This window comes from Bufo gargarizans, chromosome 3, assembly GCF_014858855.1.
Source record: "Bufo gargarizans isolate SCDJY-AF-19 chromosome 3, ASM1485885v1, whole genome shotgun sequence".
Lineage (NCBI taxonomy): Eukaryota > Metazoa > Chordata > Amphibia > Anura > Bufonidae > Bufo > Bufo gargarizans.
Genome location: NC_058082.1, coordinates 5,856,035 through 5,881,949, shown reverse-complemented (window position 1 = coordinate 5,881,949; position 25,915 = coordinate 5,856,035). Strand labels below are relative to the sequence as shown.

The 25,915-nt window shown below is 45.7% G+C and overlaps 1 protein-coding gene across 1 annotated transcript; it reads right to left on the bottom strand.

The window, feature by feature from the left end:
• Positions 1-4,595: 4,595 nt before the first annotated feature.
• Positions 4,596-21,983, bottom strand: LOC122932111 (zinc finger protein 37-like). Its single transcript, XM_044286336.1, has 12 exons — positions 21,861-21,983; positions 13,082-13,237; positions 12,802-12,969; positions 12,601-12,718; positions 12,167-12,304; positions 11,930-12,067; positions 11,698-11,835; positions 11,437-11,574; positions 11,202-11,339; positions 10,984-11,081; positions 9,164-9,218; positions 4,596-5,855 (listed from the first exon to the last, which is right to left on the bottom strand). The coding sequence occupies exons 2-12, from the start codon at positions 13,157-13,159 to the stop codon at positions 4,825-4,827; spliced, it is 2,238 nt and encodes a 745-aa protein (XP_044142271.1). The 5' UTR covers positions 13,160-13,237; positions 21,861-21,983; the 3' UTR covers positions 4,596-4,824.
• Positions 21,984-25,915: the final 3,932 nt, after the last annotated feature.

Below are 25,915 nucleotides of genomic sequence, written 5' to 3'. Positions count from 1 at the left end.
ACCATCAGCCTGTGCCCCATGGCTTATACGCAGCACAATACGTAACAAAGAATAATAATAAGGGATGAATCTTTATCGCGGTGCCTGTAAATTCCAACAAGTATCACAGATAATAATAAATCCACATGGAACCAATGGAACAAGGAAGCATCTAGTGGACAGAGAATGTAATGACATCCAAATAGATGGCTATGCAAAGTACGATTACAAGAATCTAAGGGGAGGTCACATCACCGTTATTTTTCAGTTCTCCTGATCCATCAGAAGAACAGAAAAATAAAGAAAAAAAAACATCCTGTGCATCAGTTACACACATTTGGCATCCGTTTGAGCCATTTCCGTTATACTGAATGCAAGACTTTTTTTCCCCATCTGAAAAAAACGGATCTCAGATGGAAATGACTCAAACGGATGCCAAAATGTGTGTAACTGATGCACAGGATCCGATTTTTTTTTTCTTTTCTGAAAGTTGATTAAAATAAATTCTACGGCCAGAGTGCGGATAATTTTTGACTCGCCCTCATAAGATAAACATTCCTGACCTCAGGAGCTTATTCTCTTCACACAAGAAATTCTCCACGTTGTGTCCGGTCACATCTATCCAGAGATCAGTATCCTCCTGTCTGAGATTATGTAAATCGGAGCATGGACGTCTCATAAAATGTCCACCGAAAGATAACCGTCACCCAGTGACAGATACAGAAGTCCATGAGATGTCAGTCAGAGTTGTCGTGTCTCCATGTCCACTGCTGTCAGATCTGTACTGGGCATACTGGGGAGTGTATAGCTTTGTGCTACAGAAAGCCTGCAGCCGGTGTCTTCTATGGTTCCTTTTACATGGGCTGATAGAGCGGGTAATGACCAGGAGTGAACGTTTATAGGGATGTTTCTTCCCGATGGTTAGCGCCACTTTCATCACCAATTTTCTGGGATTGATTATCGTTACTGTGATCGTTCTTCCCTATGCAGTTTCCCTGTTTGTCGGCAGCACATTCCTATTTACACAGAGCGATCTGCAACTGGTGAACATGAATGATGCCATTAGCCCCATTTTATTGGTGGTCATTAGACCTGTTTATGGCGCAGTTTATGGACATAAGTGTAAGCATGAGCAGTCATCCCTGACAATTGTCCCGATCTTCGGCCCGAGTAATAGGGACCACACAGCAAATATAAAATAAATTCATGAGAAAGTTAATTAATTCAGATCCCAGGCCTGAAATCAGGTATCTCACACAGAGCCCAGGACAGAATCCCCTAAGACACACAAGATTTCAGTTACCTCTGCTCTCTCCTGGCTTCTCTTCGGGGCCTGGTCTGTACAAGGTCCTGATGTCATCCAAAATGAGGATACTGTATGTGAATGTCCTAAAGCGGGGTGACGGTTCAGACCCAGAGATCGCTGTGGAGAACCCAGTTAGGAAATGATATGTTGAAGGGGTTGTCCAGGATTTTAATATTGATGGGCCATCCTTAAGGTGTCCGACTGTGACTAGACTATCTGATACTGATGGCACTGTATATCCTGACAGGCCCCTCTACAGCATCACCAGCTGTGGGCCCCTCAGGGAACCTGCCTCACCATGTCTCCTGCCCCAGCACCGGGTCCAGTTCCTGAGCCGCCCCTCGTACACAGATCTCCTCTCCTCCCCCAGTCACCTCCTGGTCCTCTCCTCCACTACTGGCAGCTTCCACAACCACAGCTAGGAGCTCCAGTCAGTGCTCATCCTGCAGCACGATGGGGGTTGTAGTCACACGTCCAGGACACAGGACAGGATCTCCCGGTAACTTACGCTTCACGTCTCTAATTCGGCATCCTCTCTACTTCTATGGTAACATCCAGCCCCTCTCCATGCAGTCTACCATTGCCACAGGTATATAACATCCAGCCCCTCTCCATGCAGTGTATCATTGCCACAGGAGTATAACTTTCAGCCCCCAGCCATGCAGTCGGCTTTACAGACATTGATGAAAGAGCTCCTTCAATTCCAGCGTGGTCCTGTAACGGGATGCCACAAATGACTTCCTAAAATGTCTTCCCTCCTACATATTCCACCATCACTCGGGAGTGGTATTATTGTAAAGTGGAAGGAACCACAGTAAATTTACATAGTGTGGTCACCAAGTACATAACTTGGTGGCCCTCCATAACTTCTGAGTCCAAACCTCCTCTTCCATTAACATCAGCACAAAAACTGTGCTGTGCCGGGAGATTCATAGCATGGGTTTCCATGGCCAAGTAGCTGCATGCAAGTCTTACACCACCAAGCACAATGTGAAGCGTCAGATGGAGTGATGTAAAGCAGGGAGCCACTGGACTCTGGGGCAGTGGACAGATCATCTGTGCAATAACCAATCACACTTCTCTATCTGGTGGTCTGGACGAGGCTGGTGTATGGCAGAAGAATGTTACCTATCTTTGTTTTTTCTTCAGGGGTCGGCCTCAGTCTCTTCGTTTCAGTGAAATCTTAATGCTTTAGTGTACCAAGGCATTGCAGACAATTGTATGGTGACAACTTTGTAGGAACAGTTTGGAGAAGACCTTTTTCTTTTCCAGCATGACTGTGCCCCGATGCACTAAGAAAGTTCCATGAAGGCATGGTTGGGGGCGTCTGGGGTGGAATAACTTGACCAGCACCACAGAGCTCTCACATAAACCCCATCCAGCACCTTTGGGATGAACTAAAACAGATTTCAAGCCAGACCCTCTTATCCAATGTAACTGGGATTCCCCTTTGTTGTCTCATTTCAGTATGTCTGTACATACCTCTTTTGCCATGCCTTTGCTCTATTATTTGTATACATCTATATTTCATCTGGTTGTCTATCTCTAGTGATGTAGTGGAGCTGTCGAGCACGCCCTATCATCCTTTTATTTATAGACATGTTCAGCTGGTTAGTACCATAAAATCACTACTTCTCTACTTTGTAGGCTTGTCCGGTTGACTAGGTCCACTTGGCTTCTACTGGAAGAATCATCTCTATCCTTCCACACACTGCTCTTTCTATTTTATGTCCAGTTTTCTCATTAGGGAAGTCCGACCACACGTCTGTTTATGGCCATCCGGCCTACTACACCAACTGTGATCTCACTAAAAAATTACTAATAAAGACCCTAGTCGTTTTTTTTTTTTACTTTGGGAGCCTCAACTGGACCAGACTGTTGTGTCCAGAGACTGCTGATTCTCGGGGGCCATAAGAGGGACCCCCCGGGGTGTGATCTGAACTCATCTCATCCCGAAGCTAAGTAAAATAAACTATTCTATTTTCTTTTACTTAAAAGATTTGCATCTGTTCTATGTTTTTGACCAGCTCCTGTTTTTGGCTCAGAATCACTGGTGGAAATCATAGATCAAACACTGACGAAACAATGACTCTGTGAAAAGTGGCCATAGGTGAATCCTCTTGCAATGCATTTTCTTCCTTCTTCTCTTTTGACCGAGGACCTTCTTTTTTTCCCCATCAAAGTGTTCCCAGGTAACAATTTCTGGCCTAAGTTAGTATTTCAATTAACTTGTGAGGGGGAGTTTAAAAGGGACTCTTTCATCTCCAAAATCAAAGTAAGAATACCACCATGTAGGATAGGTGTCCCGAAACATCACCATACTTCCTTGTGAGCATCCAGTCCCCCTAGTTCAGAGGAATGCTTCTGTTTATTTTATAAACTACCAGCTCCAAAATCTCAGATTCCTTCAGTCAAAAAGGGGAGCCCTGGGAAGTCTTACTGGCAGATAGGTGGTGCACCAAACCGAGTGGCCCTACCGAAAAGCTTATTTGCATAAAATATAAAAAAAAAAAAGAGGTATTTCTCAGGATTAGAGAACTGGATTGTCACAAGAAAGGTATGGTTATGTTTCAGGGGATCTACCTGGCGGTATGCTTAATTTTAAATCAATTTTGGAGGTTATAGAGTTTCTTTATGTACTTCACCTTTTTCAGGTCTGTTTATCTTGTTGCTTTTTTTTAAACCTCATTCTTGTTAAATTTTAAGACCTTCATCCCCCAGAAGTACTCCTACTCATCACTATACATATCCCTCGGTGGGTATATAAGGTGTGATAGGCTGTCTGCACACATATCCCTCGGTGGGTATATAAGGTACGATAGAATGTCTGCACACATGTCCCTTGGTGGGTGTATAAGGTGTGTGATAGGCTGTCTGCACACATATCCCTCGGTGGGTACTGTACATAAGGTGTGATAGGCTGTCTGCACACACATCCCTCGGTGGGTGCATAAGGGGTATGTACAAGTCTGTACACCTATCTCTCAATGCCGTCATTGGTAAAAGGAGCAGGAGCTGCAACGCACACTCACAGTCCCTCGAAATCAATTACTAATTGCCTTGTTTTAACTTTGTCTATATGATAAATGCCATCTGCTGAAGTGAAACAACCCTAAGGAGGAACATAAACTTTTTAAACTTATGACTGAAAGAGAATTTTTGAAAACCCTCTTGCTTCAGTCTTGTTATTGGACAACTGGCCCAGAGTTTAAATTTCTTCCTTAATCCAGGACTGTTTTCTTTTTATACAATTGCTAGCTTGCAATACTTAAAGCAAATCAGTTTCTTTTTAATTACAATATCGATGTAGGCTCGCAGCCTATCCAGTATAGCACACAGAGTAGTCTTATTCTGATGGGGACACATTGGGACTAAATGAATTTATTCTTGCCCAGAAAACTCTTCTTTAATAGACCCAGTTTTTGGCAGTGTAATTCCTTCCCCCTTTTCCCCAATTGATCTAATAATGCAGCCATTTGATAAAGTTACAGATTGGGAACACCCATACCTCCCCAACGTTTTCTCCATTCTGACCACAATTACAGCTTCTCTCTGGTGTGACATCTTTGATGTGTAGCAAGATTTAATTTATGGCTAAAGCATTTCCCACATACTGAACATGAAAATGGCTTCGCTCCTGTGTGAGTTCTTTGATGTCTAACAAGACCTGATTTCTGGGTAAAACATTTCCCACATTCTGAACATAAAAATGGCTTCTCCTCTGTGTGAATTCTCTGATGGTCCACAAGAGTTGATGCGCGTCTAAAACGTTTCCCACATTCTGAACATGAAAATGGCTTCGCCCCTGTGTGAGTTATAAGATGATCCCTGAGCTTTGTCATCTGACTAAAACATCTCTCACAATGAGGACATGAATGTGGCTTCTCCCCTGTGTGAATTTTCTGATGTTCCACAAGAACTGATTTGCGGCGAAAATATTTTCCACATTCTGAACATGAAAACGGCTTCTCCCCTGAGTGAATTTTCTGATGTTCCACAAGAACTGATGTGCGGCTGAAATGTTTTCCACATTCTGAACAAATATACGGCTTCTCCCCCGTGTGAATTCTCTGATGTTCAACAAGAGTTGATTTTCGGCTGAAATGTTTTCCACATTCTGAACATGAAAACAGCTTCTCCTCTGTGTGAGTTCTAAGATGTTGCATACTGTTTGTCATCTGACTAAAACAATTCCAAAGTTGACGATGTGAAAAGGACTTCTCCTCTGTGTGAATTGTCAGATGTCCAATAAGACTTGACTTGAAGGCAAAATGTTTCCCACATTTTGAGCATAAATATGGCTTCTCTCCTGTGTGAGTTCTTAGATGATCCATCAGACTTGACTTCTGAGTAAAATATTTCCCACATTCTGAACATGAACATGGCTTTTCATCACTGTGAATTCTCTCATGCGTGGAAAGATGACATTTCTCTTTAAAATGTTTTCCACATTCAAAACAAGCAAACATTTCACCCAGTCTATTTTTGCCAATTTGTAATGGATTTTCTTCTACTTCATAACTGGGAGATAACAGGAGATGTTCATCGAAGCTTCTCGTACTGTCTTCACCTGAGAAAAATGAACACAGTTTTTCATCAATTATCATATCAATGTAATCATATCAAAATACAGTCATAAAATGTAGATAAGAGGTTTTCTAGGTTCACATAAAGTCGAAGAATATTCTTTATAGGAATTCCTGATAAACAAAAACCAGACATACATTGATTACAAGAAAGTTTCCTCAGATTCCAACATATTCAACTACCTCCTTGAAGTGCAAGTTAGAGGTCCTCAATTCCTGAGAAACTAGGCTTCCACCTACAAAATTTAAAACGGTCTGTCCAAAGACAACTCCTTTTAAATTGAAACTGTGCTCAGAATTCCTAGGAAATAGGTGAATTGGGGGAAAGTCAGGGCCAGACATGTCCCTTGCAGTGGCCTCTGCAGGGTAAATGACATGGCAACCATTTAGACACATGCCCATCTATGTAACCCATGGAAGGCTTGCATCTGGAGGAGTGCCTGTGAGAGAAGGGTCCCAAGAGGGAAACTCCCGTCTGCGACATCTGTAGGTCTTAAAAATTATTCCATTCTCCCAAGGTCCATGATCACCACATTCATTGTCAACTATGTGCCAAGCAGCAGGCAGTGGCATCTCTCCATTCCCAATGTCAAAATGGCAGAAAATCAGAATTGGAGGGACACTTTTTGGTATCCTGCCCCATCAAACCCTCGGCCTACTTGCATTTTATTGAAGACATCCTAATAATCTCTACTGACTCAGAACATAAACTAATAAAATTCCATGAACGATTTAATGAATTTCATCCCACCACAAACCAGGACCCTTTATCCATCATTGCTGAGGTACCTGCCCATTGTCTTGTAACCCACTTCTCTATAAATCCAGGTTTAGAGTTCTTACAAGCAGGGCTTGATTAAGGTCTTAGCCCTTCTACTATTAGAGTCCATGCAGCGGCTCTGTCTGCATCCATTGGGATTAGGTTTTCTTCTGATTGTCAGGTCCAGAGATTCTTTAGGTCTACTTCCAAATTACGACCTAAAGTTTTTGATCCCATGGCCCCTTGGGACGTCTTTTTATTTTTTTAAGAGTCTTGGTAAGCCACCCTTTAAAAAACTACCCACAGTTGTACTTTGGATCATCTCTCAGGGAAGCAATCATTTCTGTTGGTTGTTACTACAGCTAATAGGATCTGAGAGCTTCAAGTCCTAGGTTCAGCTGAATCTTGTGTTTTCTTTTTATCTAGATAAAGTGTGCCTTAGATTTCCTCCTTCCTTGAGGACCAAAGTACCCCCTCTAATATCGAGCAGTTTATTTCTCTCCCTGTTTTACAATTATGTTCAGTGGATTAATCTCTGTAGAATCTGCTGAATCTCACGTGAGATCTTCATGCCTATATAGCCAGAATATCTTCTTTTAGAAAGGTGGAGCATCTTCTTACTATCTCAGGCCTTACAAAGAGAAGAAGGCATCAAAAACCACAATTTCTAGCTGAATCTAAGAAGCTTAGTCTACTGCTGGACTTAACTTGATTAGTATCCACTAGTGTGGCCGATCTTTCTTCTGTGTCTATGATCAGTTCTGTAGTGCGGCCTCCTCTTTTACAATCCATTCTAGGCATGTTTAGATCCTCAGGTTCGGACCATAACATTTTGAGGTAAGTGTCCCTACCTGGGGATTACGTGCTACATCCCCATATGTTGTGCTGCTGTGCTGGGGAACATAAAGGAATCTGTTCTCCCTTTGTCCCAACAGCAGGATAAGGTTCCCTCCCTTTTTTGCTAATTTTTATTGTATTCATTCTTGTATTCTTACTATTTAGGAGGAGCTTGGGGGTCTCTTATAGTGTAAGGGTCACTTATAAAATTTCTCAGCTCACAGATCAAAAAAATTCCCAATATGTTGTAATTCTATTGGGGCTAAGGGAAAACAGATTTACAACAAAATCCAAACTTCTAATCCATATGCAAATTGGCAGCAAAGTGCACCAAAGGTAGTCCCGAGTCACTTCATGCACCCTTGCTTCCTCTGACAGGGCCAGGCGAGAGGACTATGCTGGAGCCTGGCCCTGGATTCTGCAAAATCTCGTGTTTGATTGAGAGAACAGACTATTGTATTATATGTGCAAAACGAATAGAAATCCAGCTCTGCAATAAATAAATGTGAACTTTTATCTAGCAACTCCTGATTTTCAAAACTGTGCATAAAATATTTTAGCCGTCCATGATTTTTGGCAAGCTTAGCCACACAAACTCTCCTCTGCAGACATTGTCCATCTCTCCTCCTGCCCGTCAATTGCTGCTTCTCATTATCATCCCCGTCACTTCTACCAGTTACCGACCAAATCTAATTCATCCCCAATACTGCCTAGAGACTGGTACACGGACCTCAATACTGCCTAGAGACTGGTACACGGACCTCAATACTGCCTAGAGACTGGTACACGGACCTCAATACTGCCTAGAGACTGGTACACGGACCCCAATACTGCCTAGAGACTGGTACACGGACCTCAATGCTGCCTAGAGACTGGTACACGGACCCCAATACTGCCTAGAGACTGGTACACGGACCTCAATGCTGCCTAGAGACTGGTACATGGACCCCAATACTGCCTAGAGACTGGTACATGGATCTCAGTACTGCCTAGAGACTGGTACATGGACCTCAATACTGCCTAGAGACTGGTACATGGATCTCAGTACTGCCTAGAAACTGGTACATGGACCCCCAATACTGCCTAGAGACTGGTACACGGACCCCAATACTGCCTAGAGACTGGTACATGGATCTCAGTACTGCCTAGAGACTGGTACATGGACCCCAATACTGCCTAGAGACTGGTACATAAGGTGCAAGCTCCACATATTAAGAAACTAATCTTTAAAATGAAAACACTAGATATCTTACAACCTCCACACTAAATCTACAGTATATTTCCCTCCAATCTGTTTGTGACAGTAATTACATCTGTAAGGCATTTCTTACCTACCTTCTATCACACTGTACCAGTGACAAGGAATATGATGGACGTTGTGGCTCTAAATGACTTATAAACCATGATAGTAATAATCAGGAACATTAGGAAGACATTTGTCTTGACTTCCTATCAATTACCTCATTAATAAAGAAATGTACAGTCCATATATTTCCAGCCTGAAATGACCGAGAACAGAAAACATACATGTGGACATCAACTGATCCAACTCACTGGACGAGGAACTCAGGAACGATCAGCCGGGATCTACTCCGTATACATCTCCTCCATCGGAGGAGGGAGAAGGTTTCCTGTAAACTCAGCCTGCAATGTATAAGGGCTGAAGAAAACCCAGGATTTATGAAAGGCTCTTACCAGTCACTGATGTGGGGTTCTCCAGGCCACTCGTCCTTCCACTTCCATCACTTTTCTGCAAGAAATCACACATGAAGGACATGAGGAACAAGAAAAGGAACCCTAGTTTATCTTATATCCAAGAGAAGGTCAAAAGCCACACATAAGATGACCCAACCTGCCCTAAAAGAGAAGGATCTCCTCCAGTGGTGATCAGACAGGACCAACATTCAACCTAATATTTTACACCTCGACAAATGTTTCTGTTATTTTGCTGCAGGAAATGTTCGGCGCTGATTTCGGAGTGGACACCATGTTCATCACCACCAGATCTTACACTATTCACCAACGTCACAGCTTTTACTGTAAAGAAGCCTTTTATCACCACTGGAGAATGAATCGTCTTTCCTTCATAAAGAGGACTCTCTTGTCTTTTATGTGAACTTTAAGATGTAAAGCTGATCAGTGCATTTCTTGCATTCCTATATTTATACAGATGTATCATGTCCCCACTTAGACGCCTGTGGCCCCCAGAACTGACCTGCACATTCTAGATGAGGCTGCAGTAATGATTAGTAAAGCAGTAAGATTATGTCTATAAGGCGAGTATTCCGCGGGGGTGCAATGCTTGAAGTGAACGCATTGCACCCGCACTGAATCCCGACCCATTCATTTCTATGGGGCTGTTCACATGAGCAGTGATTTTCACGCATCACTTATGCGTTGCGTGAAAATCGCAGCATGCTCTATTTTGTGCGTTTTTCACGTAACGCAGGCCCCATAGAAATGAATAGGGCTGTGTGAAAATCACAAGCATCCGCAAGCAAGTGCGGATGCGGTGCGATTTTCACTCATGGTTGCTAGGAGACGATCGGGATGGAGACCCGATCATTATTATTTTCCCTTATAACATGGTTATAAGGGGAAATAATAGCATTCTGAATACAGAATGCATAGTAAAATAGCGCTGGAGGGGTTAAAAACATTATTATAATTTAACTCACCTTAATCCACTTGATCGCGCAGCCGGCATCTCCTTCTGTCTTCATCTTAGCTGTGTGGAGGAACAGGACCTGTGGTGACGTCACTCCGGTCATCACATGGTCCATCACCATGGTAAAAAAATCATGTGATGACGGGAGTGACGTCACCACAGGTCCTGTTCCTGCACACAGCTAAGATGAAGACAGAAGGAGAAGCCGGCTGCGCAAGCAAGTGGATTAAGGCAAGTTAAAATTTATTTAATTTTTTTAACCCCTCCAGCGCTATTGTACTATGCAGTCTGTATTCAGAATGCTATTATTTTCCCTTATAACCATGTTATAAAGGGAAAATAATACAATCTACAGAACACTGATCCCAAGCCCGAACTTCTGTGAAGAAGTTCGGGTACCAAACATGTACGATTTTTCTCACGCGAGTGCAAAACGCATTACAATGTTTTGCACTCGTGCGGAAAAAATCGTGCGTGTCCCCGCAACGCACCCTCACATTTTCCCGCAACGCCCGTGTGAAAGAGGCCTAACTCCTGAGTCAATGCCTCTTACTGCACATGCCAGTATGCTGCTCGTTTTAGAAGCAGCTGATTGGCATTGAGCTGTCATTTAGTCCATGATTTACATCTACACTGCAGAACTTTACATGTATTCACACTGAATATCAATGACCAAGTGGATGTCCAAACAGGTGGAAGTTTAACGCAATCTTCTATGAAACCAGAAACCATTTGTTGCCAGGACCAACCACAGCCACCAGCAATATCCACTCCACTGGAGAAGGTGAGGAGAAAGCTTCATTACATCAGTCTTTACAGGATTTACAGGAATCTCAGCTTAACCTACCTGATCATACAGTAAGACATTCTGCTTCTCCTCTGGACAGTCCTGGGAATATGGAGGACTAGGACATCTCTCTGGTGGATTTCTCTGACTCGATCCATCTATAGGAAATACACACAGAGACTGAATACATTGTCTATATCTGATGACCAGATGAGGGGTGAGTCTAGGTGATCCTCAAACCTAGAGTCATCTCTATAATCCGAAAGATCTTCTTTTACCTAGTGATATAAATAGCTGGTTATTCTCCATCTTAAGTTCATGATGATCCAGTGGAAAATTTGGATTCTCCTCTGGACAGTCCTGGGAATAAAGAGGACTGGGAGATCTCTCTGGTGGATTTCTCTGACTGGATCCATCTATAGGAAATATACAGAGTGACTGACATTGTCTATATGAGTATAGGTGATCCTCAAACCTGGACTTTCCTCTATAATTAGGAAGCTCTCCTCATACCCGGTGATGTGAGGGGCTGATGATTCTCCATTGTGATGTCATGATGATTCAGTGAGTTATCCTGCTCTTTCTCTGGACAAACCTGGGGACATAGAGGACTAGGACATCTTTCTGGTGGATTTCTCTGACTGGATCCATCTGTAGGAAATACACACAGTGACTGAATACATTGTCTATATGTGATGATCAGATGAGGGGTGAGTCTAGGTGATCCTCAAACCTGGACTTCTCTCGATAATCAGAAAGATCTTCTCTTATTACCTGGTGATATAAGGAGCTGGTAATTCTCCATCTTAAGTTCATGATGATCCAGTGCAAAATGTGGCTTCTCCTCTGGACAGTCCTGGGAATAAAGAGGACTGGGACATCTCTCTGGTGGATTACTCTGCCTGGACCCATCTATAGGAAATATGCAGCGTGACTGATATTGTTTATGAGTATAGGTGATCCTCAAACCTGCACTCTCCTCTATAATCAGGACGGCCTGTCTTACCCGGTGATGTGAGGGGCTGGTGATTCTCCATCATGACGTCACGATGATCCAGTGGGACAGTCTGCTCTTCCTCCGGACAGTCCTGGGAAGATAGAGGACTGGGACATCTCTCTGGTGGATTTCTCTGACTAGAGCCATCTATAGAAATATACACATTCGTGATGATCAGATGAGGTGTGAGTCTAGGTCACCCCTAAACCTGGACTACCCTCTGTAATCAGCAAGGTCTCCTCTTACCTGGTGATATTAGGGGCTGGTGATTCTCTATAATGACATCCTGATGATCCAGTAGGACATTCGGCTTCTCCTCTGGGCAGTACTGGGTATACAGAGGACTGGGACATCTCTCTGGTGGATTTCTCTGACTGGATCCTTCTATAGGAAATACACACAGTGGCTGAATACATTGGGGGACATTTATCAAACTGGTGTAAAGTAGAACTGACTTAGTTGCCCATAGAACCAATCAGACCATCTTTTATTTTTCACAGCTCCTTTGGAAAATGAAAGGTGGAATCTGATTGGTTGCTATGGGCAACTAAGCCAGTTCTACTTTACACCAGTTTAATAAATATCCCCCATTGTCTGTAAGTCACGATCAGATGAGGGCGAGTCCAGGTGGCCCTCAAACCTGGTCTCTCCTCTACAATCAAGGAAGTGTCTCCTCTTACCCGATGAAGTGACGCGATTCCCCATCATGATGTCCGTGTACAGATCTTTGTGTCCTTCTAAATACTCCCACTCCTCCATGGAGAAATAGACAACGACATCCTGACACCTTACAGGAACCTGACAACACAATGATTCAGTCATTACCAGACTCCTCTCTTGGTGTTATTGTTTAATGTCCCAGCATTCCCAGCAGCGCTCACCTCTCCGCTCAGCAGGTCAGTGATCCTGTTGGTAAGTTCTAGGATCTTCTGCTCATGTATCAGTGAATGAGGTGGAGGCTCGGTGATTGGGCTCTGGGTCCTGCTCCATCCTCCTGACACACAAGGTGTCACACACTCATCAGACGACTTCTTCACTACTGTGTAACCCTGTGTATGGGGAGACGCCGATCACTACAGAGATTCTAAGAAGCCTCCACCTTTCCAGACATTTACCTGGTTTATTACTAGAGATAAGAGTGACGTAATGTGAGACTCTCACCTCTCCAGTTATCAAGGAGATGATCTCTAGGGCGAGGTCTAATATCTCTGCAGCCATGTGGCTTCTGTCCTTCTCCATCCTTCATGGACCTTTGATGGAAAGAACCATCGTCTTATAAAGAAGATTTTATCTGTTATAGTCCTGTACCTAAGGAACCTGTGGGAAAACGTGGAGGATTGAAAGTAAAATCTAATTAGGAAGAAGATATTACATGAAGTATAGTCACTGATTATAAAGAGAGCCATTGATTATAAAGAACTATTCCTAGCATATAACGGATCAGACATATATTGCTGATGAGAATATTATATATTAGTATAAGCAACAATTCCAATAGTGCATTTATTCCCTCAAGTTCTCAGATGCCATTTTGAAGCCAATGCTGTAATGAGGAGATGAAAGTTACCTGTGAAGTTTGGGGAATAAATCCACGTTGGTTTCATGTTAAATCGAAAAGATTTTATGTGACAAAAACGAGTGCACCATAGTTACATGGGTCAATTATCAAAATTAGCATTTATGACCGTTTGTTCCAGATAATCTGCCTGTGTAAATGGGAGCTTAGTCATTGCAGCTTTCTGGAGACTACTGAGCCTCAGTACTTGTGGGAGCTTCCTGTACCTGAAAAGTGCCTTATTCCATTAGAGCATCTACCTATCTGCTTGTACTTCATCTGCGGCACATCTACCAGACCACTGTTCTGGGAACATCACTGGGCGACTCTGTAGCTATGGGCACCTCTGGGAACCTGCCTTACGATAGCCTCCTGCCCCCAGCACGGGGTCTAGTACCTGAGCCACTCCTCTCTCACATATCCTCTCTCATTCCCAGTGTGAGCAGATACAATAAAATGTCTACTTAACATTGGGTCATCTCCTGTCTGCTCGGAGTTCTCTTCTCTACTACTAGCATCTTCCAGATCCACACTCAGGACCACAGAGCTATGAGGGCCAGGTCTAAAGACCAGATCCTGGTTGTGGATTGGGATCTTAAAGTAGCCCTAGAAAAAAGTGGCCTCATGTTGTTGGTGTGTTCATATTCACAGCAGGTTGACCAACAAAAGTAGGTGCGAACCATAGGCCATGCAATATTGGTGGTAGGTGAGATGAATAAAAAACACATGACAATGGAGCTCCTGGACATCATCACTAACAGTTGTGGTTTCTCCACAAAATGCCACTTTTGTTGTCTACTGAAGTCTCAGGATTATTCATCCCTTTATGGTGAGAGTATTTAGTACTTAGTAGAGCACCCTTTTGCTGTTATGACCTACTGAAAACATAATGCATAGACAGACAACAGCTTTTGGCAGCATTCCTGAGGAGTTTTAGCCAATTACCCATGGGCAATGACCTCCAGTTCCTGAATATTCTTGGGTTTGTGTACTGCAGCTGCCTTCTTCAAAGCCCACCAAAGATTTTTTATAAGGTTCAAGCCAGCCAACTGTGATTGCCACTCCAGAATCTACCATGACTTTGAGGTACGCTTGGGGTCACTGTCATGTTGGAAGGTCCAGTGACACCCAAGGTTCATCTTCCTCATAGAAGGAATAATGTTTGGCATGCTTCGGCAGGTTGTTCTTTTCAGCGTATGCTTCATTCTTACTCCTCCAGACATACCAGTGATCAGTGGCGACTCTAGGATCAATATATAGGGGGGGCACAGAAGATACACAGTCAAAAATGGGGGGGGGGGGGGGCACTAATAATTTTCGCCAGCTAATCATACTACTGAAAAATTCTAAAGCAGCCGCTTCCCCTGCAGCTACGCCCCTGATGCCGGGGTAATATAATTAAGGGGTATCAGGGTACATTGGGTATAATATAACTGAGGAGGGCTATCAGACATTATAAAGAGGTAATACAGCTTACATTACCCCTGTATTACGGTCCCTGATAGGATAGCACTCCTCAGTTAGGTTACCCCTGTATAATGCACCCTGATACCCCTTAGTTATATTATATAACTAAGGGATATCAGGGTACATTACACAGGGGTAATATAACTGAGGAGGGCTATCATGGGACATTATACAGGGGTAATGTAAGCTATATTGCAACCGTATAATGCCTGATAGGCCTCCTGAGTTATATCACCCCTGTATAATAATGTACCCTGATACCCCTTAGTTATATTATATAACTAAGGGATATCAGGGTACATTACGCAGGGGTAATATAACTGAGGGGTATCAGGGTACATTATACAAGGGTAATATAACTGAGGAGGGCTATCATGGGACATTATACAGAGGTAATGTAAGCTATATTACCACCGTATAATGCCCGATAGGCCTCCTGAGTTATATTACCCATGTATAATAACGTACCCTGATACCCCTTAGTTATATAACCCCGCTGAGATCATATACAGTCATGTGAAAAAATTAGGACACCCTTTGAAAGCATGTGGTTTTTTGTAACATTTTTAATAAAAGGTTATTTCATCTCCGTTTCAACAATACAGAGAGATTAAAGTAATCCAACTAAACAAAGAAAACTGAAGAAAAGTCTTTTCAAGATCTTCTGTAAATGTCATTCTACAAAAATGCCTATTCTAACTGAGGAAAAAGATAGGACACCCTCACATGTATTCCCTCTTAAATTGGCTCAGATCTCACACAGGTATATCACACCAGGTGCACATAATTAGTAGATCGTTACTCTGCATGTTGAATGAGGCTTGCCCTATTTAAACCTCAGACATTTAGTTTGGTGTGCTCCTGACTGTTGAAGTGAGAGTGAGCACCATGGTGAGAGCAAAAGAGCTGTCAGAGGACTTCAGAAAAAAGATTGTAGCAGCCTATGAGTCTGGGAAGGGATTTAAAAAGATCTCAAAATATTTTGAAATCAGCCATTCCACTGTCCGGAAGATAGTCTACAAGTGGAGGGCTTTCAAAACAACTGCCAACATGCCCAGGACTGGTCGCCCCAGCAAGTTCACCCCAAGAGCAGACCGCAAGATGCTAAAAGAGGTCTCCAAAAACCCTAAAGTGTCATCTCGAGAACTACAGCAGGCTCTGGCTACTGTTGATGTAGAAGTACATGCCTCTACAATCAGAAAGAGACTGTACAAGTTTAACTTGCATGGGAGGTGTGCAAGGAGGAAACCTTTGCTTTCCAAGAGAAACATCGAGGCCAGACTGACATTTGCCAGAGATAAAGTTGACAAAGACCAGGACTTCTGGAATAATGTTCTTTGGACAGATGAGTCCAAAATTGAATTATTTGGACACAACAGCAGAGGACATGTTTGGCGTAAACCAAACACAGCATTCCAAGAAAAGAACCTCATACCAACTGTGAAGCATGGAGGTGGAAGTGTCATGGTTTGGGGCTGCTTTGCTGCAGCAGGACCTGGTCAGCTCACCATCATAGAATCCACGATGAATTCTACTGTGTATCAGAAGGTGCTTGAAGAACATGTGAGACCATCAGTTAGAAAATTAAAGCTGAAGCGGAACTGGACCATGCAACATGACAATGACCCAAAACATACTAGTAAATCAACCAAAGATTGGCTGAAAAAGAAGAAATGGAGAGTCCTGGAATGGCCAAGTCAAAGTCCAGATTTGAATCCCATTGAGATGCTGTGGGGTGACTTGAAAAGGGCTGTACATGCAAGAAACCCCTCAAACATCTCACAGCTGAAAAAGTTCTGCATTGAGGAGTGGGGTAAAATTTCCTCAGACCGATGTCGAAGACTGGTAGATGGCTACAAGAACCGTCTCACTGCAGTTATTTCAGCCAAAGGAGGTAACACTCGCTATTAGGGGCAAGGGTGTCCTATCTTTTTCCTCAGTTAGAATAGGCATTTTTGTAGAATGACATTTACAGAAGATCTTGAAAAGACTTTTCTTCAGTTTTCTTTGTTTAGTCGGATTACTTTAATCTCTCTGTATTGTTAAAACGGAGATGAAATAACCTTTTATTAAAAATGTTACAAAAAACCACATGCTTTCAAAGGGTGTCCTAATTTTTTCACATGACTGTAACTAAGAGGTATCCTGGTACATAATTATACAAGGGTAATATAAGTTACTCAGGAGGCCTGTCAGGCATTATACGGTGGTAATATAAGTTATATTACCCCCTGTATAATGTACCCCGATACCCCTTGGTTGTATTACCCCCATGTATAATGTACCCTGATTACCCTCAGTTATATAACTGAGGGGTATCAGTCAGGGGACATTATGGGTTATATTATAACTAAGGGGTATCAGGGTACATTATACAGGGGTAATATAACTAAGTTATAGGGGTAACCATATCATCAAGGACAGGTTGAGGAGGGGCTGGGCGCAAACCAAGCAGGAGGGAGGGCAGGCCATGAGGCGAGGTAGTGGGGGTATAGGGGTACATTTTTTTAAAAACTTTTTAGCAGGAGCAGAGAGAACGCAGAACATGAAGGGAAGGCAAGGTACTCACTGGCAGGCGGCATATTACCCTTGTATAATGTACTACCAATTATACCCTAAGTTATAGGGGTAACCATATCATCAGGGATAGGTTGAGGAGGGTCTGGGCGCAAACCAAGTAGATGGGAGGGCAGGCCATGAGGCGAGGTAGTGGGGGTATAGGGGTACATTTTTAAAAAACTTTTTAGCAGGAGCAGAGAGAACGCAGAACATGAAGGGAAGGCAAGGTACTCACTGGCAGGCGGCAGCAATTTGCAAAGTCCGTTTGCGCGGGCGGGCAGGCACGCAGCAGCGCAGCTTTACGTGTTGACGACCGTGACGTCAAGTCGTCAACTCGTCTCTGCGGCTGCCACACTCCCAGCCTGCGCCCTGCACGCTCTGCCTCCGCGAGTCCGCTGGGTCCAAACGCCGCCCCCACCACGGCACCACCCCATCTGTCATGTGACTCCACTCCATAGCCGACGGACTGGCACTGACTGTATGTTACGTATCTGTGTGTTCTCTTCTCTGTCAGTGTGTGTACTTTTAGTGCGGGCGGCCGGCGCAGCAAGCAGCGATTAGCGCTAGAGTCAGCGATATTCAGCGAATCAGCGGGGGGCAAGGAATGACCTGGGGGGGGGCAATTGCCCCCCCTCGCCCCCCTGTAGCGACGCCACTGCCAGTGATCCCCAGACCTTAGAAGTTCCAGTTTTGTTTCATTGCTCCACAGAACAGAATCCAGTCTAGCCAATGGTTATTTAACTTTACGCTTGTGAACTATGCTTCCAGCAAGGAACATTCAGCGCCTGATTGATTACTAAGATCTCCTTTCGGGAATGAACTTGCTGCCGACTCAGCAGAGGCGATGTGAGGTGTACTTACATCCACTGTACGAGGATAGAGGACTGCTACATTTGTTTGTGGGCAGCAGATCCTGGTTTCCACAGGACAATCTGCTGCCCAGAAAAAACGATTTTGGTGAAAGCATCAGGAATACTTTCACCTAATGAACACGCGCTCTATTGTTCATTGGTGATGGACAGCAGCTTTATACAGGCCAGGCGTCCTGGCTGCATTCAGCAATCTCTCAGTCCCCAAGTTTGTTCACTTCTCTCTCGGGTCAAATGCGCTACTGCAGCCAACTGACATCAGCAGAGATGTGTCCTCAAGTAGCAATTTACCGCTGGATCACATGCCATTTGGGGACATGTCACCACTGAGGCCAGTTTTTGGCTGCAGATGCACAAGTGACCCCATTTATATCCAGTATATCAGTAAACAAGGCAGCATGGTGGCTCAGTGGTGCCTTCCGGTGCTGGGGTCCTAGGATCGAAACTGACCAGGGACAACATCTGCATTAGATTGTGAGCTCTGTTGGAGACAGCAAGCAATGTTAATGTCTGTACAGGGCTGCAGAATATGTCCGTGCTATATATGGGAGTAAGACAAGAAAATATATAAAACAAACTGGAGACTGACAGATCGGGAAGTGGAGAGCAGGCACTGGACTGGAGCAGATGAGTCTTCCTGAGGTAACACATACTCCGATCATGGAAACCCTCTGTATGTAAACTTTGGCCCTCACTATGCATAGTAACCCTTTTCTTTTCCCATTTTGGAATCATTTAAGATGATTGCTGCATGTAAGCGCAGCCGTTATTTCTGCTGACGATCAGGCAACTATCGGGAACATCGGTCCGTGGCCACAGATGCAGTCATCCTGACCCCGGCCACCACCGAGCTGTCAGACCACCCTGCCGCACTGTCAGCTCCAGACCAAAATGAATGAAAGAAATTGAAGGAAAAGATGACAACAAGCCCTGATAGCGCTGGGAGGAAACACGTATGACAGTGGGAAGCGCAGGGGCAGACACGGGGACCAGGGCCTCAGCCACCAACGTGAAGGAGGCATCAAAGGAGACCTCCAGAAATGAAAGCTAAAACGTTCAGAAGGTTAATATACAGGAGTCGGACGACGCTGAGGTTCTCCAGACACAGACGAGCGGATCATCGTTTAGAGATGAAAATTATTCGCATGTGACCGTTTTCTTGAGGATCTTTCTCTGTAATTTGACGGCAACAATTTTCATAAAACGTCCCCGTTTTTACATAGATTACATGACGTCACTTTACATAATTCAGTCATGTATTCATTTGCATAAATAATTGAATTGAATGAGTGTTTTCCGTACAATCGCGCAGTCCCTACACACAGGTGGACGCCTTCACTGGAGATGAGGCCCAATCACCTCCACAATAGTCCAAACTGTAGAAGAGGCAGCAGCAGATCGATGACGCAGTGGAGACCAGTGATCCATAACCAATAATCCAGGAGAAAACGTTCCGGATACTTCACGTAGGCAAAATATGGACTGAAGATCTTCACCGCTTCATCCATGAGTCCTGGAGCTTCTTCTACTGTTCAGGTTCCACAGATTACATCTCACTATTATCATCCGACAAAAATCATTATCTGCACACACACACACTGCTCCCCCTGCTGCCTGCACACACACACTGCTTCCCCTGCTGCCTGCACACACACACACTGCTCCCCCTGCTGCCTGCACACACACTGCTCCCCCTGCTGCCTGCACACACACACTGCTCCCCTGCTGCCTGCACACACACACTGCTCCCCCTGCTGCCTGCACACACACACTGCTCCCCCTGCTGCCTGCACACACACACACTGCTCCCCCTGCTGCCTGCACACACACACTGCTCCCCCTGCTGCCTGCACACACACACACTGCTTCCCCTGCTGCCTGCACACACACACTGCTCCCCCTGCTGCCTGCACACACACACACTGCTCCCCCTGCTGCCTGCACACACACACACTGCTCCCCCTGCTGCCTGCACACACACACACTGCTTCCCCTGCTGCCTGCACACACACACACACTGCTTCCCCTGCTGCCTGCACACACACACTGCTCCCCCTGCTGCCTGCACACACACACACTGCTTCCCCTGCTGCCTGCACACACACACTGCTCCCCCTGCTGCCTGCACACACACACACTGCTTCCCCTGCTGCCTGCACACACACTGCTTCCCCTGCTGCCTGCACACACACACACACTGCTTCCCCTGCTGCCTGCACACACACACACACACTGCTTCCCCTGCTGCCTGCACACACACACTGCTTCCCCTGCTGCCTGCACACACACACTGCTCCCCCTGCTGCCCGCACACACACACTGCTTCCCCTGCTGCCCGCACACACACACTGCTCCCCCTGCTGCCTGCACACACACACACACTGCTTCCCCTGCTGCCCGCACACACACACTGCTTCCCCTGCTGCCTGCACACACACACTGCTCCCCCTGCTGCCTGCACACACACACTGCTCCCCCTGCTGCCCGCACACACACACTGCTCGCCCTGCTGCCCGCACACACACACTGCTCCCCCTGCTGCCTGCACACACACACTGCTCCCCCTGCTGCCTGCACACACACACACACTGCTTCCCCTGCTGCCCGCACACACACACACTGCTCCCCCTGCTGCCTGCACACACACACACTGCTCCCCCTGCTGCCCGCACACACACACACTGCTCCCCCTGCTGCCCGCACACACACACACTGCTCCCCCTGCTGCCTTCACACACACACTGCTCCCCCTGCTGCCCGCACACACACACTGCTCCCCCTGCTGCCCGCACACACACACTGCTCCCCCTGCTGCCTGCACACACACACTGCTTCCCCTGCTGCCTGCACACACACACACACACACTGCTCCCCCTGCTGCCTGCACACACACACACATTGCTCCCCCTGCTGCCTGCACACACACACACACACACTGCTCCCCCTGCTGCCTGCACACACACACACACACTGCTCCCCCCTGCTGCCTGCACACACACACACACACTGCTCCCCCTGCTGCCTGCACACACACACACACACTGCTCCCCCTGCTGCCTGCACACACACACACTGCTCCCCCTGCTGCCTGCACACACACACTGCTCCCCCTGCTGCCTGCACACACACACACTGCTCCCCCTGCTGCCTGCACACACACTGCTCCCCCTGCTGCCTGCACACACACACACTGCTCCCCCTGCTGCCTGCACACACACTGCTCCCCCTGCTGCCTGCACACACACACACTGCTCCCCCTGCTGCCTGCACACACACACTGCTCCCCCTGCTGCCTGCGCACACACACACTGCTCCCCCTGCTGCCTGCACACACACACTGCTCCCCCTGCTGCCTGCACACACACACACTGCTCTCCCTCTATATACCACTTCTGTTTAACCCTATAATGACATCTGGGGCTGGCCCTGCAGCATGATGGGGGTTGTAGTCACAGGTCCAGTACACAGGACAGGATCTCCAGTCACTTACCCTTCACTCCTCCAGTCCAGGCTCTGGGCAGCAGGGTGGCTCAGTGGGTAGCAGTGCTGGGGTCCTGGCTCAGTCACCATGGAGTCTGTATCTTCTCCTTGCACTGTGAGACCTTGTGTACACTTCACTGGTCATGTGATCCTGGGAGATGTGACGTCACCGGAAGGGGCGGGGCCTCCAGAGAACAGAAAGCAGTGAGCTCGTCTATACATGTGTACTGCTGAGGAGAGGGGGATTTACATGGGACTGTGTGTGAGAGAAGACTGGAGGGAGCGATGTTATTTACATGGGACTGTATGTGAGAGAAGACTGGAGGGAGCGATGTTGTTTACATGGGACTGTATGTGAAAGAAGACTGGGGGAAGTGATGTTATTTACATAGGACTGTATGTGAGAGAAGACTGGAGGGAGCGATGTTATTTACATAGGACTGTATGTGAGAGAAGACTGGAGGGAGCGATGTTATTTACATAGGACTGTATGTGAGAGAAGACTGGAGGGCGCGATGTTATTTACATAGGACTGTATGTGAGAGAAGACTGGAGGGGGGAGTGATATTACTTACATGGGACTGTATGTGAGAGAAGACTGGAGGGAGTGATGTTATTTACATGGGACTGTGTGTGAGAGAAGACTGGAGGGAGTGATGTTTGTTTACATGGGACTGTATGTGAGAGAAGACTGGAGGGAGTGATGTTTGTTTACATGGGACTGTATGTGAGAGAAGACTGGAGGGAGTGATATTACTTACATGGGACTGTATGTGAGAGAAGACTGGAGGGAGTGATATTACTTACATGGGACTGTATGTGAGAGAAGACTGGAGGGGGGGAGTGATATTACTTACATGGGACTGTGTGTTAGGGAAGACTGGAGGGAGGGGGCAATGTTGTGGGACAAAATATTATTTACATAGGGCTGGGGTTGTGTAGTTGGGATTGAATGTTAGAGAAGACGGGAATGACGTGCGTGTGGAGGAGATCTGCGTTGCGTCACCTCCTCGGACATAGAGCTGGAGCCCGTCATGCCCTGCGGAGGTGATAGGCCGGGGCTCTCCTGGGTGGATCATCAAAGCGGCCGCACTCGGTCCCCTCGGACTTAATGACTGAGTGTTTTGGATTTGGCTCTGCTGCTATTGATCGGCTTTGATGCATACTTTGTATATAAGTAACCATTTTAATGATTTATATGTAATGTGTAGCGTCACTGTCGCCTTGACAATTAGACGCAACGTTAAAAGCCACTGATGCAGATCTGCGCAGTGAGGTCAGACAAAGCGCAAACTTGCGTGAAACAGCCGTCGCCGCTTTCTCGTCCGTGTACTATGCTCACATGCTCCTGCCTACCGCTTCCATCTGAAGAATAGAGGATTCCATCCCAGCAGGGGGGGAGCGCCGCCCTTCTTTAGTTTTTTCCTCTCTATTGGGACTTATTACTACAGGGCTGAGCACCGCACACACTGGCTGACTGCATTGACAGGACCACCTTGGCTCCCGTGCACCCCCACGTTACACACAGCAGTGTCGCCAACGTTTATTTTCTTGTAGTGCGTGTTTATTTTACATGGGACTGCCTGTTAGAGAAGACTGCAGGGGTGGAGCAAAACACTGCATGTTATGTCAGTGTAAGGGCTCATGCATGCGACCGTATGACCTCCGAGACATACGGCCCGTGAGCAGGTCATATGTTCCAGAGCGGCATACATCGAGCGCACAGCATCCTAGGTTACTGTGCGCATCGGGCCGCCCGCGGGACTATTGTCCTGCACTTATATGATCATATGAGTGCAGGACAATGGTCCCGTGCGCGGCCCGATGCGCACAGTATCATAGTAACCTATGATGTTGTGCGCTCCCGGCCGCATGATGTATCCTGTTCCGGAAAATATGGCCCGCTCACGGACCGTATGTCTCAGCGGGCATACGGTCGCATGCATGAGCCCTAAGGCCCCTGTCACACGGGCGAGATTCCCACGTGGGTGCAATGCGTGAGGTGAACGCATTGCACCCGCACTGAATCCGGACCCATTCACTTCTATGGGGCTGTTCACATGAGCGGTGATTTTTACGCATCACTTGTGCGTTGCGTGAAAATCGCAGCATGCTCTATATTGTGCGTTTTTCACCAACGCAGGCCCCATAGAAGTGAATGGGGCTGCGTGAAATCGCAAGCATCCGCAAGCAAGTGCGGATGCGGTGCGATTTTCATGCACGGTTGCTAGGAGACGATCGGGATGGAGACCCGATCATTATTATTTTCCCTTATAACATGGTTATAAGGGAAAATAATAGCATTCTGAATACAGAATGCATAGTACAATAGCGCTGGAGGGGTTAAAAAAATAATAATAATTTAACTCACCTTAATTCACTTGCTCGCGCAGCCGGCATCTCTTCTGTCTTCTTTCAGTAATAGGACCTTTGACGTCACTGCGCTCATCACATGATATATCACTATGGTAATGGGTCATGTGATGAGCGCAGTGATGTCACCACAGGTCCTTTTCCTGTGCACAGCAAAGATGAAGACAGAAGAGGTGACGGCTGCGCGAACAAGTTGACTAAGGTGATTTAAATTATTATAATTTTTTTTAACCCCTCCAGCGCTATTGTACTAAGCATTCTGTATTCAGAATGCTATTATTTTCCCTTATAACCATGTTATAAGGGAAAATAATAAAATCTACACAACACTGATCCCAAACCTGAACTTCTGTTAAGAAATCTGGGTTCGGGTCTGGGTACCAAACATGCAGATTTTTCTCACGGGCGTGCAAAATGCATTACAATGTTTTGCGCTCGCACGGAAAAATCGCGCATTTTCCCACAACGCACCTGCATCTTATCCGGGCCAAAAACACGACGCCCGTTTGAAAGAGGCCTAAGGATGCTTTGACACAATGCAGATTCGTGTGGAAGGAGCTGTGAGTAACATAGTACCAGGGAAGTGTATGAAGTACTTTGTAGACTTTTCAGTTCAGAAATGGACCTTCTATTCTGATTCCCCGATCTGCGTCACTTATGTTTGTGGTTTTAGAAATTGCAGATTTTGGTGCAGAAAATTTCTGTGAATGAAAATCAATTCCATTCATGTGAAGCCATCTTACTGTACAGGATTAGATTGTCAGCTCCTGCGTTCAGTCCGTGTGCAGCGCTACAGACCTTGTTGCAGATATAATAGGAAATTATCATCCGCGGTCAGTACAATATTGAGCCCCAGTCTGAACGCGTCCAGGGATTTTCTGTACTAAAAATAGGTTATGAGGGGGTATTGTTTGTACTGGCACATATAAGGGACCATTTTTGTACTAGTACACAAGAGAATACAATTTTATGTGGGAGTGCTACTTTAAACAGGAAACTGCCGACCATAGTTGCCTGTGATTGGTCTTACGGACCCTCAGGCTCACAAAAAAAAAAAAAGGACCCTTAAAGTCAATTATGGTTATTTTCTAGAAAATGTTAAAAATTCTAAGCCTTCTAGCATCCAAAAATATAAATAAAATGACATTTACAAAATGATGCCAACATTAAGTAGACATATGGGTAAAGTTATTAACTATTTTGTGAGGTATCACTATCCGTCTTAAAAGCAGAGGAATTCAAATCTGGAAAATTGCTAATTTTTCCAAATTTTTCTTACGTTTTGGATTTTTCTTTTTTTAATAAAGTACGACGTGTCACAAAAAAGCAGAACATGGATAAGTAAAAGCATTCCGAATTTATTACCACATAAAATAACGGGAGATTTTAAAAATTCGGGTCAGGAAGCGCAGTCCGCTCATTCCGCTCTATAAGACTTACAGACTCACATACAGACTCACCCGTCCGGCGATACATAGGTAAGCCCTTACCTGTGCCAGGAGCCGGTCTGAAATCAAATGCAGGCAGTTCCGAGAACAGCCCGATGAAGGCCCCCGGCAGCTGTTCTCGGAACTGCCTGCTCCCGGTGACTGCATTTGATTTCAGACCGGCTCCCGACACAGGTGAGGGCTTACCTGTGCATCACCGGACGGGTGAATCTACCTTATTAAAGATGGCAGCCTGCATGTGTTC

Excerpts from the sequence above, each read along its gene's own strand:
- LOC122932111 (XM_044286336.1), bottom strand. The coding sequence starts at position 13,159 with ATGGAGAAGGACAGAAGCCACATGGCTGCAGAGATATTAGACCTCGCC. Across the intron at positions 12,719-12,801 it reads CTGACCTGCTGAGCGGAGAG|GTTCCTGTAAGGTGTCAGGA; the intron begins GTGAGCGCTGCT and ends TTGTGTTGTCAG. Across the intron at positions 5,856-9,163 it reads GAACCCCACATCAGTGACTG|GTGAAGACAGTACGAGAAGC; the intron begins GTAAGAGCCTTT and ends CATTTTTCTCAG.